This window comes from Zonotrichia leucophrys, chromosome 2, assembly GCF_028769735.1.
Source record: "Zonotrichia leucophrys gambelii isolate GWCS_2022_RI chromosome 2, RI_Zleu_2.0, whole genome shotgun sequence".
In the NCBI taxonomy this organism is placed as follows: Eukaryota; Metazoa; Chordata; class Aves; order Passeriformes; family Passerellidae; genus Zonotrichia; species Zonotrichia leucophrys.
In genome coordinates this window covers 24705361-24727668 of record NC_088171.1, presented here as the reverse complement: position 1 = coordinate 24727668, position 22308 = coordinate 24705361, and the positions used below count along the sequence as shown (strand labels likewise).

General features: G+C 35.7%; 1 protein-coding gene across 1 annotated transcript in view; it reads right to left on the bottom strand.

Moving 5' to 3' along the window:
* The window catches only part of VPS50 (VPS50 subunit of EARP/GARPII complex), an 81433-nt gene that overhangs the window by 38735 nt on the left and 20390 nt on the right, over nucleotides 1-22308 (bottom strand). Inside the window, exons 9-17 of the mRNA XM_064704306.1 lie at nucleotides 20768-20850; nucleotides 19199-19241; nucleotides 16318-16416; nucleotides 12703-12843; nucleotides 9478-9613; nucleotides 5721-5812; nucleotides 4940-5034; nucleotides 4205-4303; nucleotides 838-928 (exon numbers count right to left, since the gene is read on the bottom strand). Coding sequence (XP_064560376.1) covers nucleotides 838-928; nucleotides 4205-4303; nucleotides 4940-5034; nucleotides 5721-5812; nucleotides 9478-9613; nucleotides 12703-12843; nucleotides 16318-16416; nucleotides 19199-19241; nucleotides 20768-20850 — 879 coding nt within the window. The remainder of the gene's footprint in view (nucleotides 1-837; nucleotides 929-4204; nucleotides 4304-4939; nucleotides 5035-5720; nucleotides 5813-9477; nucleotides 9614-12702; nucleotides 12844-16317; nucleotides 16417-19198; nucleotides 19242-20767; nucleotides 20851-22308) is intronic.

Below are 22308 nucleotides of genomic sequence, written 5' to 3'. Positions count from 1 at the left end.
TTCTGCTGCTCCAGTCCCTTAAGCAGTATGTACAGATTTATAATCCCATTTCTTTATTAAAAATATTATTTCCTTTGCTGCTGGATGCTGCTGAGGGTCTTCCCTCCCTTTCCCTCCATACTTTCAGTGACCCTGTAGCCTATTGCTCACTTCTACAGTTAACTCCACAGAGGTTGCAAAATGATCTTGCTTAACATTGCTGTGCTAAAACATTTCTGAACTTCAGTTATAGCTTTAATCACAGGCACCATGTTTTATTTGTCAAAACAAGTTAATTTCATCCACCACATGCTAAAAATACAAAAAATTACTTCAGATGATTAGAAGGTAAGTACAGTGATTACTTGCTTTCAGTTGGACTTCAACACAGAAGAACATTTTTTATCCTGTCCAAATGAGGCTGTATGACCTATGTTTCCAGAAACAGATGCCAAGTTGGTACAAGCTAGTGAGTGCTCATGCAACTACTTTCAGGCACTCATGTTTTAGCATCTTACTGTCAGATAAATAATTTATAAATTAATTTAGAAATTATAAAAATAAAAAAATAGACATATTAACAATACATTGAAACTAATATTACATTGAGGCTAACATTATGCTTACACCAACTCTAGAATCTTCCATAAAAATCTCTGCCTGCCTGAAACAGAAACACTACTGTTTCAAAACCATTTGACTCCTAAGTTTCTAATATCATAAAGTAAAACTGAAGAGCTTTTAGAAGCAATTAAAAACATTTGTACAGTAGTTCATGGATATTACTACTTCTTAGAACACTGTGACTTTTAGTTATTAAATATTAATACATTTGTATATTTTATGCATAGAACGTACGTGAAGCTGCAAAATACTAAAGCTTGATTTAACAGGACAAAGTTCCCAGGTCTCATTCTCCAAAAACATTCTTAGTTCCTCAAGACGGGTTCTGAAACACAAATGAATACTTTCAATTGGCAGAAAGAGTAAATCACAAAGTTAGCAATTACTTCATTTCTGCAGTGAAAAACTCCTTCCAGAACGGTACAATAAGTTACACTTTAAAACAAGTATTTAAGCAACTCTTCTAACCAACAACCACCAAAAGCTGTGGCTACCAAAGCAGTGTATTTTTTATGACACCTCCAGAGAAAGATACTCTTTGACATTATCTCCAAAATTTATAAACTAATTCTTTTAGTCAAAACCATAACAAATTATAGAGGGACACCTACAATTATGCAGAAATACTAGATCTTTTTCCTCTGTAAACTGTAAAAAGCAATATAATGTACACAAACACACTACTAGCAGAACAACAGCTTCTGAGAGCCCACATAAGACAGGTATTTCTTTCAAACACACTGAAGCCAACAGAGAGCAAAGGGAATTGGAAAGAAAACATATTCTACAGACATACCAACCTTTCAAAGAAAAAACTTAAATGGCTATTAGTCTCTAATTTTCTTCATAGCTCAATTTTACTTTGGTATCAGTAATAAGGAAAAGTAATCAAGTCATTACATCTCTGTATTTCTTCTGTTGTTTTTAATCACTAGAAAAACCTCCACTCTGTCATAAGCAGAAACATCTTTGATAAAGAAAAAAAATTTGCCACATAAATGGAACATATAGGAAATGACAGCAATGAATGTTTTTTGAGATCACACTGCTCTATCTTTTCCTCATAACATAGGGCATATTGTTTTGTTTAACAAGTAACAGTTGGTAAATTATGCACTGGGTTTCTAATTAGGCAATAAAATATTCTAGGAATACCACAACTTCAATAATGAACTACAACCACCACTAAAATTAAGATTTGCTTGCCACAATGAGATAAGCAATGTGTTGAATTGTGACTACAGTTTGCTGTGTTTATTTAAATTCCCAAGTTAAACACAAATAGACTTTAAGTGCTATTTTCAGGGCATTGAGCACCCATAGCTTGCAGATCTTCTCACAGAAAAGTCAACAGAAACAACAGACAGAGATGCAGTGAAAACCAGCATTAGAGATTAAAAGTCTTTGTGAGGGAGACTGAGGTGAGAGTCATAGAAAAGCAAACATTCAAAAGCCACACAACAGGTTTTGTAGCATTTAGAATCTGAAACCTAGGCTCTGACAGAGTACTTAAACAAATGTTCTTAATTTTTTACCTTACATTTAGAAAGGGGAATGCATGAAGACCTGATGCATTCATTCTCTGAAAAGCTTAAGTGATCAGACACATCTTTTTACAAGTGTATCACTGCAAAGTAAATTGCATTTCAAAAAATCATCTTATTGATGCTCTTTGCCAAAAGCCCATTCTGATTTATCAGAACAATCAGCTTGCACTCAAAAAAAAAGGCTTCCTGTGTGCTCTAGTACTATGTTCTCTTCTATGTTTTTTGAATCACACAGCCAATATTTTCAATATTTTCTCTATGTTGGCAGTTCTCCATAACACCACATTGCCCAGGAGGCCAGATATGTCAAACTACACAAAGAACTGATTACTCCTGGACTCTGAGCATTTCAGTTGTGTGTAGTTTTCATGTACTAATGAATCCTTAAAAGCACTCCTACTTTTTTTCCCCCCCTCCAATTAAATACCCAAGAGAAGTGAAAGCCACATTAGCTTGATCTGAAAAGGTAAGATGCTTAAAGCTTTATATAAAACAACCTAGGGGATATAGCTGTGAGACAGGGTTTTTATGGTTTTCCTTCTGATAATGAAAACATCAGCGAAATAATCTTCACAATACCCTTGCAGCATAAAACACGTAGAAAGTATTAAAAAGTTTCATATAATTTAATTCATGTCAATAAATATTTATTTTCACAAGAATTACATTATCTTAAAAAACACAAGTCATTACAAAAAATTACTATTTCTATAATATTCCAGCAGTGTTCCTTAACCTTTATTTTACTCAAAGATAATTCAGAAAATTAGCCCATGATTACTTAAACTATTAAACATACACAGGACTGTAACAGTCAAAATTATATTTACTTAACCCATCAAGGCACTATGTGATAAGTCAGTGTTACAATATGGTTAGGTAGACCAAAATCAGTTCATGAAATTCTGCCTAGGATTAGGAAAAATTTCAAAAAATAAAAATAAGTGGCATCTTCTGACAAGACATAATGTGGATCTGATTAAGGCTCAGTGGATCTGATTAAGTTTTTCAGACAACTGGAACTGATGTCTTTATCAAATGATGAGGAAGAATTCCTAGCAACAAGCTACCAAAGCTGGAAGAAATTCCAAACCACATTCTCATCTTCTGAATTTAGACACTGTTTCATGTCCTCCTTGCACTAATTTTCATACTTCATGGATTTTAGGCAGAAAGCCTAAGACTTCTCAAATGGCTCTGGATGTATTAGTTGTATGACAGCTCCCAAACAAGAAGGCAACAGATCAAGACTAGGAAAGTAAGCATTTCCTGGAACATGGAAGGCTGTATATCTTCTCACATCTTCCTAGTTTTTACACACAGAAAGAACATAATGCTAGACAACTAGAATTAGAAGTTGTCCATCACCCAAATCAAAACATTTCTAAAATCAAGACAACAAAAACAAACAGAAAGATAAGTCTCAATGCTGTTATAACCATATATCACATCTGAGTCCAGAGAATGCTTGTCCACGACAACACATGACTGGCCTCATGTGATATGACAACAGAGCTGACTGAAATGTAATTACACCCTGTCAACGAACAAGCCGTGAAGACACGTGAAGACTCAAAAGGTTGGACTCAGCTCTAAATATCTTACTTGATTCAAGACAGAATTGCACATTGGAAAACACTTCATAGCCATAAGTCTTCTCATGATGTCATAATCATGATGAGTCTTCTTAAACAATAGCACAGAAAAAGAAGACACAATTTTGCTACAAAGTATGGACTTCAGAGGCATTCCTTCTCAGGACGCCAGGAGAAAAGAAGCAACCTAAAAAACTACTGAAATTCTACATTAAAAAGTTGTTCATCCTTATCTGACTTGCCTGCTGCAGAACTACAGTTTTCCACAAACACAATGGAAGCAAAGGCTTTTCTATCCTCTCCCCTCCTCCAGGGTTCAGAGCCTTATTGTCATCAGAAAACATACTCTACAGTCAACCTCAGTGCATGAAAATTATGCAGCGGAATTCCTTTGGAAAGCATTTACCCAACAATAATAAATGTCATTAGAATCATCTACTGCACATATAATAGCCTCACCTGTGGTATGTTTTGAAATAGTTAACACTTTGTTTTCTGATAGATTCTTGCAAAACTTCAGACTTGCTGCCACAAAATTCTTCTCCAACTTGCATCAGCCTAGAGCAATAAAACAAAGTTTTAACACTTTTATTGATTTCTTAATACTGCTGTTCCAACTGTGTGTGTAGATGTATCTTCATAAACACAGAGTACCAACGTTGCATTGCAATGTTAAGGTTGCATTCCACTAAAGTCCCATGTCTCATTTTCCTACAAATGCTATCACTGTGTGCCATACACATAGAGACAAAGAGCCATAAGCAAAATAAATGTATTTTTGAGAGCCTGCTACACAGGGCAAGCTGTCAGTTCACAGTCTCAATCCATCATTTTATTACCAAAAAAGAAGGATATAATATTGTACAGGTTGGCAGTATCACATAATTTTTTCTGCTTGACTCAGACCCCCTTTAAAAGCTCTTAGAAAAAAAATGGCTAGACCTGCACACACCTTATCTTAAAAGCAGACAATACTGAAATCATATCACACTTAAGCAGCGAAGTGGTTCATGCTACCTCTCCTAAATAGATCCTCATAAACTCTCACACATAGAAGAATTGCTCTTCAAGCTATCAGCACATTTGAATGAAATTGGCATCAAAATGCGAATATCAGCCTTAATCAACAGTGCTATCTTATCAGAGCTCATTTGTGGACACGTACTTAAAGGTCTTACAACCACACCAGCATACCTGCTGATAACATCAAGTACAAATATGAAGTCATCATATTTGAAGTTAGACAAATCTGTTCCCAGAAGATATGTTTTCACTTTCAACTGAACATCCTACAAAACACAAACAAGTTTTTGAATAGTTAATACACTGAAAACAAAAAGTGAAGGCTTGGATGCCTGGTTCATTAACACTTGTTGGTTGCCTGCACTTAAAAACTCTTTTTTTGAGATTTAGAATAGAATTCCATTTTCTATAACATGGTAATTTCTCTAAAACAATATTATAATCAGTTTCTTTAGCACTTTGTAAAACAGATAGAGTCAATCCTAGATGCTTTATTGTCAATGAAAAAACAGAACTCAGCTTTTACATTATACATTTTGGGTGACACTGCACACCAAACTGATCCAGCAATCACACCAGGAATACTATGAAACCAGTAAGGTTCACAAGGCTCCAGGTTCTCCAGAGCTATGGTTAAACCAGAAATATAAAGCAATATACAGAGAAAAGCACATGAGAAGAAAAGAGATTGTGTGGCAGCGCACAAGTTGAAATAAATGGGATCAGACAAAAAGTCCTATTACTGTGTTTTGGTATCTGACTGAGTTTGGAAGCATTGCAATCACTGAGTCATTGAAATTATATTTCTGTGGTCACTTTAAAAAAGTCCCTTTAAAAAAAATCTGGAGACATTTATTTAAGAACATTAGTATAAATATAACCATAATTAATACTGGAGAGGAGGAAGGGGGGGGGGGAATACTTAGAGGGAAACGAAATTCAAAACCCATACCTGCCATATTCGTGAAAGCCCATGCTCCAATTTCTTTTTTACATAGTTGCGGTCAAAACTGTTCTCTTCAGTTCCAATCACATTGTTGCCATCTGAAAATTCAGGTTAAAGACATTTTAAGTATTTCCAAAAGCTTTGAAAGTTATCCTACACAGAATTACACTTCTTTAGCTATTGCCATATTATTGATTATGCTAACTCCAGAACTATTTTGCTCTAAACTTTTGAACAGAAATGAATAATGCACATAAAAGCATATAAGCATTATATGCAAATGCAGACCAGGAGAGCTCCATCACCTGCATATCAAACACCTGTCCCCATAGTGCTCCTTGGGTAGTAACATACTGCAAGGATCACAGGGACAGCTCATCCTTACTGACCCTTGCAGTTTTTCATTACTAGGCTTCACAGCTTTTTCCAGACAAACTCCTGGCTTAGCTTCACCTTCCTTAGAGAAAAGAGCAATTTTTCATGTCTAATTTTGTTGTCTACTGAAGAAGAGCCCAGAAACATAAACAATGAACACATCCTCCATTTGTCAGCACCGTGAAATTTTTATCAACAATGTAAGTGTTCTTTCCTTGTCATGCCTTGCCCTGAATCCAGACCTTGCAGTCTAGATGAGTATCATGTAAATATTGTGAGCACCTTACTAAAGAGGCCAGTAAGGCATGGGAGGCTGGATACAAGATTTTAATCAGCCTTTTCAGGCATGAAGAACAGACCCTGCAGCATTGTCTGGACTACCATATGCTTAAGAGAATGAAAGAAAAAACATCCACTAATAGGAATTGTTATGACTTGTATCAGACACTGACAATTCAATTAAACCAAAATAACAATAGAGTACAGCAGTCTGGCCACGTTTTGATTTTATCTCCTCCAGAGCATCCAGTGCTCACTGTCAAGTGAGCAGTTTCCTTCTGTAACAATCACCAATTATAAATAGTACTTAGCAGTGCCTCATTCTCCCAGTCCTAGGCCAGGCTCTTCTAAGTAGAACAGCATCATGTACACTATCCTCCTCCTGATCAACCATCTGGCTTCTGATTTGAACCTTTCCAGAGTATGTTTCTCAGAACAAGAACTATTGCCTATTATAAAAAATATTTATATAAGCTTAACAGGAGCAACAAAAATATTAGATCTTCTACATCTGTACCTCCATTTAAATTCAAAAAACAGATTATGAATACTGAGATGGATGCTGGTCTTGCTTGATTTCTTTCAGATGGAGCCATAAGGTGTGGCAGGACACCTGAAGGCAATGCTCAACAAGGCAGTGTCTTTGACCTGTTCTCTAGATTGAGACCATAGTCCCTGTACTCCCAAATTGCCATTCATGAAGGAATGGTTGGACAGACACTGCAATATAGATCTTATTGTTCACTAAAATAATCAATGGAATATTCTCTCTCTGTCAGTCTCCCAATGGTCTTGGTTTATGGGCAGTCATGCTAAGAGGTCTTGTTTCCAGTCCTTTAATGAACTGCGCTGCAGCTAATTTCACACATGCAAACACATTAATTTAGGATAATTTCCTTGAAAATCAAGGACTGCACAAGCGATTATACATTTTGCATTGAGGAATTTGAAACGGGCAGAGAACACATACATTCATAACTACACATAAAAAGAAGAATCAAAACCATCCAGGAGTCATTATTCTAGATGTCTGATTTAAATACAGAGATTCTGCAGGTTTTTCAGTATTTCTCAGAATTCAAAAAGGCAGCTTTCAGTAATAACAAAAGGTTTTTGTTTAATCCCTGCATGATAGAGGAAAGCAAAAAAAAAGGACTCAATCAAATCTCTGTCTTCTAGCTTCACTCTTTGAATACTAAGCAGGTCTTGCCCAGAATTTACACAGTACTATAAAGGAAACATTTTAAAAATTAAAATGGTTCAAATTCAATTTACATCCTACATAATTTTCTTCTCACTTTTCTTTGAATCGTTTAGAGATACTAGAGCTGTTACCAACTTTTACTCCTAGGATTACACATGTGAAATCAGAAGTTTAAATGCTGTAGTGATCATTTTACCGCTCACTTTCAGGTCTTCTGTTAAGTCATTGTCTCACAAACACATATAAATTACATCAACATCACAGTAAATTTCATGCTATGAAACCAGGCAAGCCCTCACACAAAGTAGTGTGACTTCAAAGATCACTTTGCTTTGAGGAGGGAAAACAAAAATTATCTGCATAGATCCCTTTAAAATTCATTTTCTGTTTGATTCTTTAGTAAAAACATAAACAATGCTCTGACCACAACAAACAGTGTAATGGAAAATTTTCCAGTTAGTTTATTTTGAGGGATGAAACCTCATATTACGGCAATTTGCTGTTTAGCATACAAACAACAAAATCATAGACTATGTAGTGGCTCATTAAATATGACACAGATATAGATAAATATGACATTAATTTCACATTATGTTGATAATTTTAGTTCACTAATTTTATGTTCAGTTTGATTAAGCAAGTTCTACATATACTTAATTCTGTCTTTTCAAGGACTTCTTTTGTATAAGTTTCACTACTAAAATACAGAGCTTTATTTATAATGTCTTTCAAGTCCAGCTTCTCACTTCTACAGTTGTACTTGTGCCTTAAGATCAAGAGTCCCTTGACACATTTAAGGCACTTTCTAAGAGTGCTGAGATTAACTGGGACAATACTGGGACAGCCATGAGTTCCCAAAACTATAAAAGCCATATATAGTGGTACATCTACTGCTCCAGTCTGTGGGGCTTATATGAAGAACAACTTCAGCATAATCTCCTGAAGTGGCTCCCTGGTTCCCTCTGACATACATGCCCATTCTACAGGAATTTTACTCTTTGACTTTACCACATATTACAGCCATCAAATCAATAAGTATGAAATGAGAATTCCCAGTACAGTTTCAATAATTACTGTAGAACAAGCAATGAGTATTAGAAAAACAACAACCAGTAGATATTTATTTACAACAACCAGTAGTCCCTCTGAAATTAAACTGTACTTCTAAAATTCCCTTCTGTGTGCTTTATCATTGCAGAAGTATTTGAAAAAGTGATTCAGCAGATCACTACATTTCAGTTGTACATTACAGCTAAGCCATAACTCCAGAAAATTAAAAACTGAGTGACAGAAGGCTAGTAGCAAACATACCAAAACACTCTGGCATGCATTGAAAAGCAGTGTGTGTAAAATTATGCATCTGCCTGTATAGATAACTTTATTAGGCTTAATGGCTCCTGCAGAAGGCTTTACAGTGCAGATTGTTTTCTTTCCTCAGGATGTCACAAGTAACGACTCTAAGGGGAGCTAATTTTGTAAGAGCATATGTGACTGAATTAGGACTCTACTGTGACCATTTTTCCATTAAGTAAGTTCTTTATGGTACCTGCATGATTTTACATCTGCAAAAATCACAGCAAGATGGACACAAGAGAAGAAAATGTAACTATCTTTATGATCTTTTTTTTTAAGATTCAACACAAAAGGGAAGGACATTTCCCTAAGTATCGTTTAAAATAAAATTATTTATATCTGCAAGACTGGCACATACAAACATTCATTAAAAATTTAATCTTATACTGGAGAGTACAAAAATCCAGTGAGTGCTTTAGCCCTTACTGCACACTATCAACAAAAATGCTGAAGGCACTGGGGCAAGACCACAAAGATACCAACGCATAAATTAATAACTTGAGCTTAAGTTATTTCCAAATATCAGAAGTTTTGTTCCCAGAGGTTTCTTACCAGAAGACACAACCGCTGCCTCATCTTGGTCATGGTTCTCATGCCACTGCATCGTTCGGTAGTAACTGAGCATGACTTCCCAGAGGGCTTTGCAGAGATCAGCAAGGCATGGAATGTAGCTGTCTGATGTGATGTGCTACAGAACAACAAACAGCATTGGGAAACTTCAAAATGGTGTTCATTTTTTGCTGCAGCAGCACAAACCATAAGAAACTCATCAAATTTATATAGCGGAGCTGACATACATCAGTTTAATTTTCAACGTATTTTAAGAAGTGACAGATTCCTGATTTTGGTCAACTAATCAAATGGTGTTCAAAAGTACAAAGTGTTTTTGTTAGCATCTTTTTTCAATTTCCTCAATTGGCCTGTATGTTAACTACTTTTACATTTACTTCACAGTGACACAGATGCAGAAGTAAGGCCATCTCACTACCAGAGGGATGCAACCACCCTGTGTGTCAGTTCAAGGACACAGACTTTTGTACTGCAGTGCTACAGAGAAGCCTTCCTGACAAACACCCCACTGGGTTGAATGAGCTCTAAAGTAGTAGTTAAAAAAAATCAACTTGCTGATTCAGCAATTTTCTCTATTAACTCATGTTATTCTTCCTGTATTTCAGAGCTTTTAGTATCTAAAATCTAAAGTTCTTTTGCAAATCACTATACTTGAAGACATACTGACTTTCGGGTGGACAGGAAGAAAGGATTACTTACTAAATACCAAGATAATTCAATTTAAACTAAGGAAACAACTGAATTTCTTTCAGCTTATACTAGAATAAAGAAAATCAAAACTTGGGACTGAAGCAGCAAAACTTTGCCCTGCTCCAGAAATATTCAAAAAGAGAAAACATGTAAAAGCATAGCATATTGCTAAGAAAAGAAACTCAACAAAGAATCAGTGACCCTGAGTAGCCAGGCACTAACTTTCATAAATGCTTAAGAATTTCTGAAAATATTACTCTTTTTTAAAAGATTCACATTATTATAATATTCAGTATCTGACTTTCAAATAGATGCAAACATAAAGAAAAAAGCCACTGTAGTCCTCCCCTACCCATCTACAATGGAAAGCTAGATGAGTTCATTTTGACAGATTTTCAGAAGCACACAGCAGCATACCTGCCTCAAAAGGAATACTTCAATTTTATATGACTTCCCTTGCTTAATCAGAGTAAGTACTCCATAACCCCTTTACATGTTAAGGGCATCCTGGGTTAACAGCATTGGCTGCCTGAAGAAGGTTCTCACTTGAACTAAACGAAGAGAAAGAGGGCTCATATTTCAGTCTTAAACAATTTATTCCTCAACAACTGAGTGTATGAGATGAAAACCTGCTGTTTTTTCTACAGGAAGTTAGAAATTGAATTGCTATGACAGCTCATCTTATTTAGCACCCTGTTTTCACAAATGCATTACAACAGGCAACAACCAACACTGAACAGCATAGTAAGACACCAACATTTCCCATCTGCATGCAGCCTGTTCCTAAATATCTAATGGTTACAAGACAGTAATGAAAAATTTAAAAAATAAATTTCAATGCAATTGCAGTAATATTCACAATAGAATAAAGTCCTAAAATCTGAGTACCTTCATTTATACAGAATGCCAGCTATTGCAGGGTCACATTAACTCAAGCATCATGTCATTAAAACTTTGTATAAGTAAAGACTAACAGAAATAATGAAGTAACAATTTTGTAACCATGCAGTTAAAGCCACCCTCTTTCTGTGTATTACAAAATGTGGTATTTCCAAGTACCTGAAAGATTCTTCCACACACTCAAGTATAAGGATAAACAGCAACACTAAACGCGGATTTTAGAACTGGTAAGCAGCAGCTCAATAGTAGTTTGTAAGGGTAAATAAGTGGGCTTAGTATCATTAGTATTAGCAAGGAATGAGAAATAAACTGAAGGACATACAGAAGTATAAAGAAAAAAAAAAGAAAAAGAAAAACCTGGGAGAAAAGTTCATTAGAAACTAAAAAAACAAAAAAACCACACTCTGAAGGCTTACAGAAGACAGATGAAAGGACTGCAGTCTGGAGAACAAAGATCAGGGTTTGCTGGCTTTCTGCAACTAGAATTCATCTCAGTGAAGTGGAAATACCAACTATCGAGAAACTTCCTCATTATATTCATGAATACTTAAGTCAATTATTCCTACTAAATTTATTTTGTTTATCACACTTTTATTTATATGAAGGCTCTTAGATAATGTAAACTTTTTAAGTCAAAGAGGCACCTCTTTGAAATGAAATGGTTTACAATGTTGATTACTAGTGGCAGCTACATGATCCCAGGAGATAAGAGAAGTGAAAGAACAGAAAATGGATCAGAATATGAACTTTAATCTCCTTGCGACTGTAGTTCAATTTAATAAATTGCAACTGATGGGGTGGGTCCTTATGTTGATGAAGTATAATGAGGGCTTCATCTGTGACTGAAAAAAATATCCTAAAGAACATTCAAGATAGAAACATAATTTCAAATGGTAATTCTACATTAGAACCACCTAAAATATCTCACATACTTCTTCCCCATCACTGAAATTTCAGAAAATTTCTCAGGGTGTAACAGTAAAATCCCAAGTGAAAAAATTAAAAGAGTGAATTAAAAATTTGTATGTTGATTGTAAAAACATTACAAAATATGCAAGAAACTGCATTTAAAATTTGCAGTACAGGAAAATATATGTATATTCCCAGCCCATGATCTGCCTATCATCAGGCTTTCTCATCTCAATATTATAGCTGTCCCTTATCCTGGTATCAAAAGTGCAAAATTAGATGTGAGAATGAAAAGTGAATGACACAAAGTCAGGAATAATGGGAAGACACCAATTAAATTAGAATCTTTACAAGAATTCTTACTGAAATGCATTATCAGAGAAATTGTGAATACTACCTAAATGCACTGGAATGAAGTTCAAAGATAATAGTTATTCCAATAACTAGTATATCATACTGAAGACACATTTTGAAATGCTGGTCTTTGTTTGTTAGATGGAGTGCACAAAATCTCCAAGGTGCTAACATTTAGTGCACTCAAAATTACCATTAAGTTACAACTAACAAATAGCTCAAATAGTCATAAGCTGTATTAAGAAACTAGAGTAGTCATAGGGTTAACAAATGACTCCCTACTGACATAACAAACACCCATAAAAGTGAAAAAAATCAGATTAAAAAAAATACATATATGCAAGAATTACATACTGTACAGAGGTCTTTGTACTGTAACTTCTGGAACTTGGTGTCTGTGTTTCCTGCACACAGCTCCACATATCCAAGGACTACTTGAAACACAGTGTTGTGAATGGCTTGGGTGAAGTGCATATGTAACTGGTCCATTGCTGTCTGAAAGAAATGGAGTAACATAAAACCAAACAGTAATATTCAATTTATCATCTGCCACTATCTTTTAGCCATCATCTTTTAACATACATCTTTTTCAGTACTGAACACTTGTAAGCCTGTCCTCCAATCTCTGTCTCAAAAATACCAAATACAGATCTTGGCATTATTAGAATATGGTCACATAAAAGAGTTCAGGTATTGCAAGTAAATTCAGTTCCCTCTGCCATCTTCCCTCTTTACCTTTTTTTGTACACTGTCACTAGTAAATATTAATATAATATAGCTAATTATAGAATTTACTCACTCATTTACCCTCCTCCCAATCATTGATAACATGAGTTGGGATTCATGCTCTTTCTCCCTGGAAGAACACTGGAAACACTGCCAAGTAAATAAAAAATATTTCCTTTGCAATCATTAAAATTAAAAGCACAAAGTCTTCATCCACTTGCCACAGTGAAGAACTCAAAGTACAATTAAGCATTACAGAAAGGCATGCACATCATATAAATAAATTTCCTATAAAATTCCTCTTTTTGGTAGAAAAATTAACATTTGTTTTTTAAAAAAAGAGACTACCTTTTCCAGGAAGAAGAAATATGTACTAAGGACTAATGATTATGTAACGTATTAGTTTTACCACAATCATGTCTGAGTTTCAGGTCAGGATATTTACCAAGAGTCTCAGTTCTTAATAAATTATACATAACATTATTCCATTTCAGAAACTGGATTTTCTCATTGTTTTCACATGTATGTAATCAGCAGATTTGTAAGTGTTCAGTTTAACTACTTCCTATTTGACATTTTTAGCTACCAACAAGAGCTGAGTACTCAATTACACCACAAGAAATGAAGAAGCAATTCTGCTTAAACCCTATTGAAAAACAGATGATTTGCTATAGTTGGTCTTAACCTGAATTAGCTAAAGAAAACAGAATGATAAATGAAATAAAGAAAAGTACTTAAGACACTGAAGGACCTTGACATTTTGTTTACTGAGAAGAGGTCAATATGAGAGAGATTTGAATAAATATGCAACTAAATTATTTTAGGGCAAGTTCAAAATACGTACTTTACTAGTAATAAAAAAATGCCAAAACCAAGTCACTCTATAATGGAAAAAAGCAAGCAAAATCATGCAGTAACAAATAACACTTTTGTTTTGTCAGAAACGCCATTCGTCTCCAACAAATATCTGCCTTTCTCAACATGCTTGATGTGCAGTGCCTATTTTTCTTCAGTAACTAAGAAACTGAATACAGTGCACTAAAAAAATCTTCTCCCCTGATTTTAAGTTGCAGTCTTTACGCATTCCAATAGTTCTGCACACTAACAAAGTACGGGAAGATGAATTCACTTCTATCCTATTGCAGAGCTGCACTGGTTTTACAGCAAGCCAGGAAAAAAAGAACCCAACTTTGCTAGAAAGGTTCTAATTAGAAAAATGTAAAACAAACAAACAAAACTTGACAAAAAACCCAAGAAAGGCAATCTTATATCAGATATGCTCCTGAAATCTGGAAAGAGCATTAAAAAAGCCAAGCATAATAAAAAATGATTGGGGTTCTTGTCCTGTCTTGACCAGGGGACATGTGCTTTGACTTGATCTTTAGCAACTAAAGCTTTCTGGGGGAATATCTTCCCTAAATAAAATAATCCCTGTTAGACTGGCACCACCACGTTCAGCCTGTACTATGAGCACTGATCGCTGACAAAACCTGTCTCCAAGACTTTCCTGTCTCCTTATCCTCCTTACTTCACAGGATCTTGATATTAGCTGCCATACTTCATACCTTCTTAAGTAAACTGAATTTCCTTCTCAGAGAAACAAATCAATATGAAGTATTGGTTTCTCTGGGTCTGGATTGAAAGCACTTGAAACAGTAGTTCATGTTCAGACTCAGGTGTTTATTATTTCTTATCAGTAAAACAGTCTCATTACGGTGAGTTTGGCAGCTTTTCATTAGAAGGCACAAAATGGCCAATAAACTCTTGTTACAAGGTCTTCTAATACTAAATTAACCAATTAAGAACTGACACCTAGATTATTTTCCGTTTTTACCCAATAATGATCCCACAGAGCCTGCAATATGGACTTCTCTGCCCAATTACAGCGCCACCCAAACCCAAGAAGAAGAAGGAAGAAGGAAAGCATGAAGAAGAAACTCAGGATGACACCCTGTGCCCTTCATCTTGCTTCCATCCACAACACACTAAAAATCCTCAGACCTAAATTTCTTACCAAGTGACACACACTACTCTCTATAATCTACTTCACAATTTTGTGGATTCTAGTCTATCTTGAATTCTAGGAGACTTTCTCCATGAATGAGGGTCAAAGTCAGTGCTGCCCTGGGGGTCAGGACACCCTAGAGCAGACAGAGAAACATTCCGGATGCCCTGGGTTTCCACAATGAAGCCTCAAGACAGTGCACCCAACAGAAGAGAACTCCATCCTATGGGAGAACCTAGGTCTACTCTTATGTACACAGAAAGGGCTCCAGGCACACACAGATGTAACTTCCAGGACATGTTCACAGTATGTGTTTGACATGCCATGGGGATGTACATTTCTGCAAAAATCGATCTCCTCACATGTTCCATTGTCGTCATGTTAACAGTACAATGTAAAATGGAAATACTCAAGGCAGAGGTAGTGCACAACCCAGAAAAACAGATCTAGCAATAAAAAAATAGTATTCACATCACCAAATGGAATGAACAGTGCAAACAGCAGTATAAACAGAGCTGAAATATGCAACTTTTACTGTTATGATCTGTCCAAAAAACTACAGGTTGCAATAACACAGAGCTTACCTTTAGCAAGTACTGTTAAATTACATCAGCATTATAAAAACCTTTGTATACATATATTTGGCAAGATCCATCAGCATTAGTGCGCTGGTTTTGGCTGGCATGGAGTTAATTTTCTTTACAGTAGCTGGTATGGGGCATGGGGCTGTCTTTTTGATTTGTGCTGCAAACAGTGTTGATAATTCAGGGATGTTCTAGCTATTGTGAGCACGGCTTACACAGGGTCAAGGTCTTTTGTGCTTCTCACCCCAACCCTCCGGAGGGGGCTGGGGGTGCACAAGGAGTTGGGAGGAGACACAGCCAGGACAGCTGACACCAACTGAGCTAAGGGATATTCCATAACATGTGGTGTCATGCTTAGTAATAAAAGCTGGGGCAAGAAGAAAGAACAGGGGGATGTTTGGAGTGATGAAGTTTATCTTCACAAGTCACTGTTACACACGATGGAGTCCTGCTGTCCTGGCCATGACTGAACACCTGCCTGCCTCTGACTTTGCCACTGCATCAAGGAGGAGGAAGCAAGCAGCTGTGTGGGGCTTAGCTGCCACCTGGGATTAAACCACAACAACTAGGAAAATAAATTTCCATCACAGGACTCAAAGCTTCATGCTGTGACATAACTATTCTTTGTGACTTCCTCAGAAGATAAGTACTAACCTGTGTTTTTCCAAGCAGCCTGTAAGCCTGCTGAACCTTTGTATAATGATTGATATCAAAATTCTTGCATATTTTGGAAAGTGCTACGTCCAATTGTTCCTATAAAAATGGAAGAAAAACATGCATTAAACACTAAAAAAAAACAGGTCAAGTAATACATTACTTAAACAACAACGAGTGAGGAAGATGTTTATTTAAACAGTGTGATAATTATGGTTGTAAAGTAACTAAGACTGTGTGTGACTGGACTTCTCTGAGGTGCTTAAGTGTCAGTTCTCACAGTGTAAGTACTTCAGTGTCAGCCAAAGAGTTCCACCACTCCCAAAAACAAGCAAGAACTCTACAGTCAAATTAAAGTGATGTTTACTTTGAGAAGGCCAGGAACATCAATAAGGCAGAGCTGGGATTTCTAAGCTGGTCTACTTCCACCCCTAAGAAAAACCAGATCTGGGGGTTTCAGCTCAATCAATTCCATTACAGACTTCTTAACCCTCTGACTGCATCTCTTAAATGGAACTAACACTGCCTGAATATAAAGTTCATTGGCAAGACAGCCATTTATAGAATACTATATCAGCAGAACAATCAGTACCTGAGAGAGTCAAAAAAGAAAGGAGACACACAAATACAGGTTCTGCCAGCAGAGCTGTGTCTGAGCATACTGAACAGCTCTGCAGAAAATGAAGTTCATCTACTATGTAAACTAAGTGAAAAAAAAACTTCAATAGGATCATGTATTTTGTGACTAATAAAGCTTTCAAGAATTTGACTACAGAGCTTAATAACATAATTCTCATGTAGACACTGCAATATATTCAGATACACAACCTAATCCTAGTTTTTTTCAACCAACAATAAATAAAAACAGAATGAATCAATAACATAACATACACAATTAAAAAATATTTTCTTTCCTTGCCAAATATTAAAACCATTTCAATTCTTATTATTTAATGATCTTGCAATACAGTCTTGCTCTTAAAAATAGAAATCACAGTAGATGGGTGTTCAGCCTCTTATGTACTTTTACTTAATCCATTGGAAAATTTTCATTAATTACATCATTAGCCACAAAATATTTTTGGTGGTAATCCTAGAGATTTGGTGGGGGTTGTTCATTGTACTTTCTTCCCTAAGCTAAATGGTGAAAGGACAAGTAACCTAAAGACTCAGAACTTCTCTAAGACATTAGTCAGCAATTTGAATTTCAGACATCTACAAATTTTTTAAAAAAATTCTCTCTTGTTTCTTGCAGAACACCTATACAAAGAAAAAAACTGGGATATCAAACTGCCCATGAACAGAGAACATTAATCTTTTTTGTTACATTTTTCAGTAGTACCTTCCACTAAAGCCATCTTGAATTTGTAAAAGCCATCATTGTATGTAACTTAGTATAAGAGTAAGATCTATATTAAAACCTAAATTTAAAAAAATATTAAAAAAAGGAAAAAGGAATGCACTTAAGTAGAGGCACTCAATTATTGAAAAGACTCATTATGGAATTCCTAACTAGCAGAATATTATTCTATATTAATTAGACCATGTATTTTTCAGCAATACTCCATGGACGCCAGGATGACTTCATGTTTCCATGATGTTTCTTCCATGTTGTCATGGTTTGGGCCTGGCACACACACTTCTTCCTGGTCAAACCACCACACATGTGCACAGGCATAACTCCAGTAAAAAATAAGATAGTTTCAGAGAAAGAAAGTAAGATATAAATAAAAATCTTGAATGTGATTATTTAGTTAGCTGTGAATTGCTTTCACCAACGAATATGGCACATTTTATCATATTTTGATAAGATCAGAATTTGCTCTTCAAAGCTATTACTGGAAGGAAGTAAAAATGCATGTCTCCTTTTAAGCAACATCAGTATTCGCTCATGAGAGAAAAAAGAGTGCTCACTCTCACACAGCCTGTGTTAGAGAGGTAAGAAAACAGTCATTCCACCAGCTTTTGTGAACCAGGCATGCTCTGAATAAAGCACTGTCAGAGAAAGACTAAAGGAACAAAAAAAAGCTTTGCATAAAAACTGAAGTACAAAGACATAACTGAAGGAAATGGACAAAATTTTAATTTTACAGAGAATTAAATAACAAGGTATGATAAAACAGGTGCTAGTCTGGCTTTCTGAAGAGCATGTGACAACGGGTGTAGACAGCTCTCAAATACCTGATTCAGGTTCCTGCTAAACATTACATGTGTATGCATTACATGCATCACATACACACTATACATACCTACATTGCTGGACTTCCTACAAAAAGCTTGCCAAGTTCCAGCTCAAAATTACCTAGTAGTGGAGTTCAAAGCATTCCCTTTTTTTTCCACCAGTTTCTGGGAAGACACTTAACATTTTATATTCCTTTGCTTTTGTCATGCTATCTACCAACTTAAACCAACCTTAGTCTCATCCTTCACAGCTATTCAAGTCTTATTTCCAGCAGCTTAGCACAGTCCTATCCAGCAGTTTTCAGTTTGCTAACCTCTAAAATTTCCTGTGAAACTGTGATCTCTTGTACAGCTTATCCAAACCTACTGGCTTGCTATTAATTTACTTTTCACAACTGTTTAGAAGCTCAATACTTCAAATGTTATGTACTTCTTTAATTTGACTGCCCTACCACTTACAGTGAGCACAACTAGTGGACTGGGCCATACCATATTGTAGAGCATTTAGATTGATTACAGCACTAAAGTCTACATGAACAGCAGTGGCTACAGCATCCAAAGAGAGTATTTGAAAGAAATGCACACATTCTATAATTGCTAACATTTAACTAGAAAGCTCTAGTACTTAGAGATTAAATAGTAGCACATACTTAGAGGTCAAATATTAGCATATACTGAACATCAGTATAATAATTCTTACCTCTATTTGTTCCAAGGTGTCTTGCAGTTTTGAATTTAACTCACTATTGATGAATGAAAAAAATGTTTAGAATAAAATTACTGATTATATAAACATTTCAGACCATTTCTTACTTCCAAAAACCCTATTGCTGAGTCACAACATAGCAATTCATCATAACCATTAAACTGCTGTTGCTGTGTCAGACTAGCACCATCACACCACTGCTATGTTGAAAGGCAGATTATTCTAGGCTTATAATGCAACAGTGTTAAGAGGGTCTAGACAAGATTCCATCCTGCTAGGATTTAACCAAAAATTCAAAGACATTCCCAACCCCCAAAAAACTTGTTTTAAGTGTTTTGGTTTGGCACTGTGGTCTAAACCAGAGCATACCCAGAAGGGTCAGGGCTGTCAAGTCTTTGCAAACTACAGTAATTTTTATTTGTCATTCAGGAACCTCTTACATATATGCTATCAGAAAAAGAGAATTTTAGCTTCTTCAGAAAAAAATGTAGAATTTGGTATAAAAAAATTAACAAAAACAGCTACCATAAGAGAAACTATTTAGGACAAAGAGAGACACCACTGCACCTTTGCAACAACCAGCTTTAAAAATCTCAGAACAGCAGCAATCAAAAAAAAAGAAAAAAAAAAGACTACTATGTTTTTGTTTGGGAGGGTCAAAGCAACAAAGAAATAGGCAGGATACTCTCTTCTTGCACAGAAATCACAGTTTTCATTAAATAATCACCATATCTCATTTTAGACAACTTCCCTCTGTGCTGCGAATCTTCTCCTTAGGGGCCTACATTAATTATCAAAAGACAGATTTAAGCATCTCTGCTTAGTTCTCTACATTTAAATGATACACCCATCACCCTCCTTTTTTGTTTCCATTGGATAAATTGGGTACAACACCCTGCAAAAAAAAAGTTTAAATAGAAAAAAAAGGCATCAAAAACAATTGCCATTAAACACTAAAGAGAGTAGCCAGTGTTTCTTTATTCTTTCTCTTATGGAGGTCTTTATTATGGACCTCCATAATAATCTGATGTTACTGCATCTCCTGCTGGAATTTATGAGTATTTCCTGCTATTTCTTTTTTTTTTTTTTAAGCGATGGAAACATTGAGTCTTTCTAAGTTAGAAACTGCAGATATTTGTATTAGTTTAGGTTCTGAAAGCAATTTCTTCATGTCAGCATGAAACTCTGCACTTGCTAATTTCATTAGTTATCCTGCAGAAGCCATCTTGCCATAGGCAAATTAATTCCAGAATAGAAACTTCTCATTAAAAACTCAGCTCAGGTATCTCTAGGCGGGAGGTTGTAGCACAGTTATAATTCACTTTAAGTTGCAAAGCAATTATATAGTCTAAACATTCATTATGTGCTCTTTTTACTGAAGATTGGTAAGTCATGGTAGAGAGAGGTGGAAAAACACACAGGATACTTAAGCTTTTACAACTGCCTCAATTTTACTTTTCTCAGCTGAAAATTGCTCTTCAATTTAACTTTCTTTAGAGAATGAGAATCAATGATCACAAATAAAATCATATAAAAGCTGACATCTGCACAATGTCACCCTACCTTATACAACTGTAGTGTTTGAAAGTGCTGGCAGCTTTCTGGCATTCCAAGCATAGTTGAATAGCTCCTGGATAATCTTCCTCCTTAGGATAAAATACAATTGATAGCTCATCTGAAGTAACAGTGCAATACCCATTTTTCTTGCATGCTTATGTATAAGCATTAGGAATAAATATTTTGCCTCTCCTGTCTCTATAGTAAAGAGTGAGGGTCTGCTGTAGCACTTAATGTGCAGGTAATTTAGAATTAGCAACATCTGAAAACACTAGGTATTACATTACATTACCTTATGCAAACAACTTGCTGCATTGTTTCCTTATCCATACATAAAAAATACATCAAAAAGTTTTTATTACAGAACAACTAGCATCTTCCCAGTAATCTATTCATGAGCATGGAAAGAGGTTAATTCAGGCACAGGCAGGCTATTCCCATTGTTTATGAAACATAAAGGAGACAAGGAAGACACTCCCAACGTTACGCCCAAATAAACGCTATTTAAATTGACACATCCAGCTCATGAGAAATTAGCTTCAACACAACTGACTCACAGAAGGCCTCAGGAAACAAAGAACACACTATGGATGCATTGTCCTAATATTTAAGAAGAATATCCAATAAGTAGATAGCTCAATCAGGAAGTATTATGAGGATGTCAGGACAAAACAAAAACATACACACAAAAATGTAAAACCCAAGGATCCTACCAACAAGACGTGGGTATTGCCTTGGATATACCTACTGTTCTGGTATTCTATTAGACAGGAGACCAGAAGGATTCTTGGAAGAAGAGAAACCCTCTTGAATAACTAAGAGCTTCTGGTTTATGTCATAATTACATCTGTTATATTACATGATTTAGAGAGCTCAAATGCAAAGCTGTTACTGGAATTTCAGTCATTGACTGAAGAGCAAAAACGCAAGGGTAATTTGTATTCAGCTATTAACATAGAGGAGGTTCTGAAATGAAATTGGTTTTAACAGCAATATTCTAATGCAGATCCAACTTAACTAAAAAATACAATAACCCCCAAATATATAATCCATTAGATGAAAACAGAACAGCACACTGGTCTAAAGAGCATTATTAGCTCTTTATATCTCTCTCTACTGGAAACCTGGTACTTGTTCCAGTAAGTCTAACAGGGCTCAAATCAGAAAGCCTGCTTGCATAAGATATATTACTAATACATTCCAGATGCAGCTCAGCCCTGTGAGCTACCATAAAGTCATTCCAGGTCTTTTTTTAATTGGGAACCCTTTCAAAATTCTTTTCTCTGAGTGGCTACTAATAGCTCGCATCCATATTCCAACCTACTAACTTCTAGGAGCACAGAAAATCAATGGGCAAATAGCTGGGATAAGTTATTGGGAGCAGACACTGAGCACAGCTGTACAACTGCACAATGCCAAACAGCAGTTCCAGCCCTTAAAAATCACTGATCAATGATGGTAATCAGACATTAGGGTCTATGTGTGGAATGCAACAACTACACCTCCTCAGGACAATTCCTGCCAGTGGGCAGTGAAGAGTTAATTTC